General features: G+C 29.4%; 1 protein-coding gene across 1 annotated transcript; it reads left to right on the forward strand.

Annotated features, from left to right (window-relative positions):
• The first annotated feature begins 4,678 nt into the window (after nucleotides 1-4,678).
• Nucleotides 4,679-6,291, forward strand: LOC129921562 (leucine-rich repeat neuronal protein 1). The gene has a single exon (XM_056003448.1). The coding sequence runs from the start codon at nucleotides 4,773-4,775 to the stop codon at nucleotides 6,159-6,161; it is 1,389 nt and encodes a 462-aa protein (XP_055859423.1). The 5' UTR covers nucleotides 4,679-4,772; the 3' UTR covers nucleotides 6,162-6,291.
• The last annotated feature ends 2,095 nt before the right edge of the window (nucleotides 6,292-8,386 follow it).

Consider the following 8,386-nt stretch of genomic DNA (forward strand, 5'->3'; position numbering starts at 1 on the left):
ATGCCACTTGCAGTGATTAAAGCAATATCCTTAAGTGCTGGAAACTGGGTTCCATCATAATTTCAAAACCAATTTGTGGCTTCCAGCTTTGTGTTGTGTGAGATATTTTCTTCCTCTCTTTTCTTGTAAGGAAATATAATGATGATGAGATGATTATATCCGACGAGAGCGCATTTCATAATTTGTGTGCAATTATTTTGAATTACTATAAAACAAGGATATGATGAGGTGGGTTTTAAGTTCTTTGTCAATTTTTTCATTTACATTGGTTGCAATTGCAAATTGCTTAGAGCTAAATAATTTGAAAAAAATATTTGATTTTAACGATGCACAGTTAGTTACAATTCATATAAGTCAATGTTGAATATTGATAAAACTGCGTGTAACTTTGATGCACAATGAAATGAGAGATATACCTTACCTACGTATAGTCAAAGACAGCTGTGAGATTATTTTATTTACTATCTTAAAATTCTAGTTTTTAAAGCATTCAAACTCTTTCTAACCCAGTGTTACTCTCATGTAACATATATTTAAAAATTCGTAAAAAAATATTCCTTTAAAAAATATTTTAGGTTTCGGTGGCTTAATTGAAAGATAATAATGCCCAATTACTGGATTAGTACAAAAAGTTAGTCAAATATCATAATTTTTTTTTTATCGACAAAGGGACGTAAATTCACATTTTTACTTCCTCAATAGGGCAAGTATTGGTTTCGTGTCAACAAAAATTTCGAGGTTTTAATCAAAACTTACATTACGATGACAGAGAAGTCCAAAAAAGTGGGTTTCGTCATGACGTCCGTCGGTTTGTGCGTCGCATAGTGTGGGATTTCGCGAATTTAGCGGAATTTAATTCGAAAAATGACTTGCCTTGTTTGATGCCAAAACCGGTTTTTCTTAAAGCTAATAGATTGTAGAAAGTGATAACAAAAGCATTGTTAGGTGGGGATCATTTAAACAAAAAAAACAGCTTTGAAGTTGCAGTTGGCGATTTTTATTCTGTTTATTTGGTGGAAGAGATTACTTTGCTCTTAATTTTTTCTCGTGCGTTTGGTGTGAGTTTTATAAAAAGTTTTATTTTTTTATATTTTCTTAATATCAAGGTATAATTATGTAAGTAATTTTTTATTTCACAGGGTGTTTCACATTTTTGTTTTGGTGATTGAAGTTAAAAAAATGTGTTTTTTTTTTCGATTTTTGTACCTTTGTTAGAGCAAAACTTTAGTTATTCCGCGTTGTTCCGCTAAGAGACAATATTCAATGCAAAGCTTGATTTATTATCTATCAAGAATCACTAAAATTTGGCACCTCAATTATGTTATAATATATATTTTTTTGATTTTTCTAAGTGACTATTCAACAAAAAAAAGATGACCTACCCTCAAAATTGAATAATTTCTTATGATTTGGTTAGCTATGTTATAAATTTAAGAACTTTTTTTATTTCACAGGGTGTTTAAAAAACAATAATGAATTCATTTAAAAATAGTTATAACAGAAATACAAGATGTTCAAATCCAAAATTTAGAGTAAGAAAAAAATAGAACTAAGTAATTTGAAAAATTAAATGAGAAAACTACCAAGGAATAAAAAAAGATTACATCGGATAAAGGGTGTTTCAGTAATAATAGGGTAATTCCATGAAAAAGTGGACACGAATTTTGAACAAATTATGCAGTCTTTTTTACTTTTTTTATTAGCAAATTACTATTTACAAACTCTTTATGCAAGTTGCAAGAAAAGATTCTTTGTTGTATTCCCTTATGGATAGACATAAGATTCAGGGAGTTTAATAATTATTAAACTCCCTGAATCTTATAATCTTAAAGCTTTTTTATAGCATGAGCTTGCCAACAACAGAAGAATTTCACATGAAAATGACGGAAAAACAAGCAAACTGAAAATATGATGAGTCTAATAGTGACGATGACAATATCCCCTCGTGAGTGCTAAAATAAGTTAACATTTAAGCAACCTTCGTTACAGACTATTCGGTTAAAAAAAACTTGAGTGAAAATGCATCTTTTCTTTACTTTTGGAACCACAAATCGCAGGTAACATGAGTTACCAAAATAATGTAACGTGAGTTACCTAAATATTTTAAAATTTTTCTTCGAAATATTGAAAAAATGTTTGGTTTTGTCACTCATATTAAAAGCTTGTAATTTTGTATGTATGGAATCTTCATTGAAAAAAAATTGAGGTTCTTAATTTCACATAAAAACTTCATACTGTCGGACTCTTAAAATTCGTGTCCGATTTTTGTTACGTCAGTTAAAATCAAACTTTTATTTTTCCCAAGCAAATGTTAAAAATAAAGACAATTTTTTTAGTTAATTATGAAAGTAATAGTTATGCTCCATTCATGGATAGTAATTTCGTATCAATTTACATTAAAATTGAAAAAAAAATTGTTTATGTGTTGGAAATTTTTGTGAATGTAACGTGAGTTACCATGGAATTGCCCAATAAAAAAATTTAAATAATTTAAAATTTTTTCATTTTCATAACGTTTATCGATATTTAAACAGGGTTTTCATATTCCCTAAGTGCTAACTTACTAATCAAGTGCTTGGTCATTTATAATTCGTGGCTTAGACAATGTGCTGCTTTCTGAAGATAGAATAAATTTATTTATGGCAACTATAAGAACGCTTTGTTAAAGATTCAGTGAAATATGGGGTTAAATCGGTCGAAACTGTATAAGCTTGAAATTCACATACTTTTCACGACTCATTGAGAATTTAAAACTACTGTAAATAGTCTAATGAATGTACTTTCTCATATTATAATATCAGACCATCATAAGATAAAACAAAAAAGAATTTCATGAGTCCTGCAAAAAAGGCAAAAAACCCAATGTTTCCAGTTAACCTTTATGTAGTTTCCAATCTCCGTTTATCAAAAAATTGGCTAATTATGCATATAAAATTATTTCTATTTAATTTTCGTATGTAATAGATATAAATATTAGCAACAAAAATGAATACAAAGTTTTTTTTCTGCGCGAAATTAATTTTTTAAGAGGGTCTAAGGTGCCAAAAACGTGTACTTTTAGAGCTCTGTAAATCAAAAATATGTGTAAATATGTTATTAATCGTACTTCTACTCATTATTTTACTTATTTTTCAATAATATTATAAAAAAGAAATGGTAAATTTTTTTTTTGTGACCGTACAGTACTTTTAAAAATGAGTCCACCGAAAGGCAAAAAACTTGTACTTTCAGAGCTCTGTACATAAAAAATTTGACGAGATATTTAAATAATTGTTATTATTTTTCATTATTGATATATTTATAATAAATCTTGCAAAAAAAGAATTCTGAAAAAGTTAAACCTGTAAGCGCTATTAATTTATTTCCGCTAAACGAGCGAATTCCCACACTGTGCGTCGGTGCGTTGATCTATACAAGTAGCTACAGCCTAAACGGGTGGACGGATTTTTTAGAACGTATACCTCCAATACAAAATTTTCGAGTTATTGCAATTTTCTCGAAAAAGACTCTAACGATTTTGATTAATTTTTACATACGTAATATTCAAAGCAATTGCAATAAAATAGCATTTTTAGTTTTTCTCAAAAAAGTCAAATAACAAAAAGAAATTTTTTATTTAACAAAAATATGGTCTTCATGTCTTCTCTTCCCCTACATAAACCAAATTTCTTAAAAATTTATATAGAGGTAGCTCTTATAATCTACAAGTAAAGTAACATAAAAGTGCTTTGAACTGCAAGAGCAGTCGTGCATTTTATTTTTTTTTTTTTTTTTGCAAAAAACTTATTTTTTTTATATATGGTCATAATTTTGAAAAAAAAAGATATTCAAAATGTTAATCCAGAAAGTGTTTTGTTTTTTGGCTTATTTTCTCAGTTGTCCGACTTTTTTTGGTGGTCATAGGCAGTGCATGTTACTTACTTGTAACATGAGAGTAACACATTAGTTTTACTATTTATTATTTTGGAAAATAACTTTTTGCTGTTCATATTTTCATTTTTTAATATTGATTTTCATAGCTTGACTTCGAAAGGGTTAAAACCATTAATTTATTAAATTTTACATTTAAAAACATGCTAAGTTATTATATTTTATATTAATTTTGATTTAATTTTAATTTTTAAGAAATTTTATAAAAAATATAAAAAACGAAAAAGCTCTCAACTTCAAGCTTCTAACCTTTAAGGTCGATTTATACAAATTATCAAAAATTTTCAAAAACGAATTCCGCTATGCGATTTTTATGAAATTGTCTAAAAAAAACAATTTTTTTTTATATAGTCCTTGTTATAGATTAATCGAGTCCTTCAGTCAGAATTTATCTCAAATTGAATTTTAAGAAAATAAAATTTAAAAAAATATATCCAATTTACTATAAAAGAAACATGGTCACCTCACTCATAAAATTTTCATGAGAAACAAAAATTATCTACCATCATCAATAAACCTCCTTACGCTAATAAAACAATTTTGAAATTGAATCAATATTTTGAAAATATAAACATGACCAAAGTTTATTTACTCCGAAAGATAGTAAAAAATAAATTTCTGAATCAACCCTCACTACAAAAATATAACTGATAATACGGTCTTTCACTTTTATCTTATCAAACTGTGGCAAATGATAAGATTAACCATGTTGTTGATTTCATTACAATTTTGCCTAGCTTTTGAAACACCTTGTCGTAGTTTATTCTCATTTAAGTTTCTCCTATTAATCGTCCAACTTGTTTAAAATAAATCAACACGTCTTAAAAATTCAAATCTTAATAATGATTCGGTTATATCTTTTAACCATTTTATTTATCATCTCGGTTTCGGTGAATTTCGCCGAAGAAGATGTTCTTTTGGCAAGTTTGTGTCATCCAACCGAATATCGTTCGCGAAACACTTGTGACTGTAGTAGCGAAAATGAATCACCATGGGGTGTTCCAGCTGTCAAAATCGACTGCAGCTTCAAGAACTTGAAATCTAAAGATTTTCCTGGCGATGTTCTCCCTCTGTATTCCAATACACTCGATATATCTTGGAATACATTAGAATATGTGCCAAGTTTTGAAAGTGATAGTCTTAAAATTCTAAATGCTATGCATAATAATATTTTGGAATTAGTGGAGAATAACTTTCAACATTTAACAATGTTGCAGGAACTTTATGTTAGTTGGAATGCCATACAAACAATTTCATCAAATGCATTTGAAGATTTAAAATATCTTCAAGTCTTGGATTTGTCACATAATAATGTCAAACAAATTGGATTTAATGTATTTGGTTTTCTTCCTTCTTTAAATAAACTGGATATGTCATGGAATCGACAGTTGAACAACTCAAGTGATCTTCAGGCGGCTGATTTTTATTTACAATTTGGAGTTTGTTTGAAACTGGCAACTTTAAAATTAGATAAATGTGGCTTGAAGGAAATCAATTTGCCCGAAAAAGCTTTACTAACATCATTAAGCTTGAGGGATAATGAACTCGAGAGGATACCATCTGTTTTGCCATTGACTTTGAAAGAATTGGACTTTAGTGGAAATCCTTTGTCAAGTCTATCAGAAAGTCATACGAAAAAACTAACAGGATTGGAGATTCTTTTCTTCGAAGACATGCCATCACTTACAACAGTTGAAATGAATTCTTTGACACATTTAACAAAGTTAAGAGCTTTAAGTTTCCAAAACTGCAGACATCTTTCATCATTCCATGAATTTGCCTTCGGAGAGCAACCAACCAATCGAAGTTTGGAAGTCTTGAGTTTCCGTGGATCTGCTTTGCGTTCATTCAACGAAACACTTCTTCCAGTATTTCAGCAATTAAAAGAAATCGATCTCAATGGAATGCCATTGAAATGTGATTGTGACATGGTTTGGATAAAAGAGCTGAAAGTCGATACCAATGGACGATGTATCACTCCATCTAGATTGCGTGGTGTCAAATTGACCAAAGTGCAAAAGAAAGACTTTTCATGTGACCGCTGGCCAAAATGGGTTTACGCTTGTTTGATTCTTCTAACACTCATTCTTTGTACAGCTGGAATAAGTTTGGTTGTTATTGGACTTCGTCCGAAATCGAATAGGGTTTCGATGAGGAGGAAAATTGGATCAAATAGTCCTTATGCAAGAGTTACAATCGAGCCAAATCGACAGGACAACAGTTATTATTAGAAATTGTGTTAAAATTAGTCTAAGTTGACATTTTTTTTATTCTTAGTAAGTGTACATTTACTTGGTATTGTGTGCGTGAATTTAAGTTATTAATTTTGTAAACGTAATAAAAAAAAAACAGAAATAAATGTGAGTAGCTTTAATCGCTTTTAATCAAAGTATGAAGTTTAATCGGCAACGATAAGATAAATAATGTTCCATGAAATTGGAATTAGTATGGTTTTTTTTCATGATTTTATTGTTTTGGGCTTGAATTTATGAAGAGCAAGAAATAAGGGTTTATCGATTACTTTGCACCTTTGAACATTTTACTCAAAATTAGGTAAAAATTTCAAAGTTTATTTTGTTTGCTGACTTTTTCCATGATTAAGAATTTATTTTTAATAGTTTTCCATGTCAAGAACCTTACTGAATGTCATGCAATTACCCATTTAGGTTTATTTTAATTACATACCAAGCAGAGTACCTTGCAATTATTCCTGATGTAATACTAAAATAACAACGATGACGACAAGCTTGACAACAAAAACGATGACGATATGATGATTATGATGTTGTTTGTTGTTCTTTTTTGCAACAAAACAGGTCATTAAAAATTAACCTAATATTGTAATTTACATGCATCAGAGAATTTTGATTACATTCTAATTATTTTCAAATTATTCATAACCCGTTTGCCAGATTTGTGTGATTCCCAGAGTAGCTCAGAGCCAAATATGAGGACTCTTGGTAGGATTCGTGTGCTCCTGTCAATGCAATTAATTTCAGTTGGAAGAGCGCTTGTCGACAGCCAGGATAACAGGTAGGTACCTTACCTAGATGAGCTGATGGTGGTGCTGCTAATATAATACTAGTTGCTCTCTACTGACAGCAGCGACATTTCAGCTTCATTTGAGCCAAATGAGATAAATTGCAATCAAAAATGCAGATTGCATGCTGTTAACGTCATCGTCGTCGTCATGTCGTGGGCAGGTAGTTGGTAGTTGTTACCTGTGTGAGCACGAAATTATATTATTTGTGTCATATAGCATCCAAGGGACTCTATAGTATAAACTCTGTGGAAAGGTAGATACTTTTGGGTAAAGTGGGTCTCATTTTTGGATTATAACTATAGTCACGGCTGAGTGAGGATGCAAAGTGGCACAAACTTACTTACAACGACGTTGGAATATAAGGAAGTATAAAACATTGTAGGTTTTTAATTAACTCCGAAATCCGAATGCATTTAAATTACGTGCACAATAGGTCAAATGAACTACCTACTAATGAAGGAATGAAAGTAATAAATTAAAAGGGAAGTTAATATTGGATAGAAGATATTTTATTCCTGTTGTGTTACGGGATCATACTTTATAATCTAAACTTGTTTGTATTCATGGTTGTTTTAATTAGAAATTTTACAAAATAGAACCTGTGTTTTTCTGTTTACCTCTATATACCTTAATCCAGTTACAAGAACAACATTTTTGAGATAACTTATTTAAACATCTTTTTAAAAACACTCGTTAAATATGGAAGAATGCTGAATCCTTTATTTCTACAAAGACAAATGAAAAATGTGGGAAATGTCAGAATCTAAGCTATCAATTCACCATTTGTAAAAACAAGGTTAATATTCAAAAGTATTAGAGTTTTTGTTATGTAAGTCTTTTGCAATGGAAGGTATAACAAATTTGTTTACGCAATGTAAAATTTGTTTATTGTCCACTTTTCTACAAAATAGCATAAAATCGGTTCAGGAGTTGTACCGTTTCAAGGAGATATCGATATTGTGTAAAATAAAACAAGTAATGTTTTTTTTTTTTTTTGTAGAAAGGTACTTTATCTTCAAAACATAAAAAATAAAGACAAAACTACCGCAACAATACTATCGCCGCACCACTGTGTGACTGTGACAGTAGAAAAAACGAACTTGCTCTTTGAACTAAAAACTTTATATAAAAATAATTCTTTCTTCAAATGTAAAAAAACAATTCTTTACATAAAATTGAGGTCCGAAAAATGTATGCAGTTTACATTCTTTTATAAAGGTGCATTTTTAGAAAAAAAAATTTCAAAAATCGTTAGTGTCGTTTTTAAAAAAAGTAATCTTTTATAAATAGTTTTTTTTGAAAAAAAATTTAAAAATAAATTTGGTATGTTGAAAATTAAAATCGACACGTAAAACCAAAATTTCACAAAAATTCAACGTCACGTTTTCAAAAATTTGATTTTTCCAAAAAAAA

The sequence above is a fragment of the Episyrphus balteatus genome, chromosome 1 (genome assembly GCF_945859705.1).
Source record: "Episyrphus balteatus chromosome 1, idEpiBalt1.1, whole genome shotgun sequence".
NCBI lineage: Eukaryota > Metazoa > Arthropoda > Insecta > Diptera > Syrphidae > Episyrphus > Episyrphus balteatus.

What these genes read in the sequence shown, in the direction of transcription:
- LOC129921562 (XM_056003448.1), top strand. Translation starts at nt 4,773, where the DNA reads ATGATTCGGTTATATCTTTTAACCATTTTATTTATCATCTCGGTTTCG.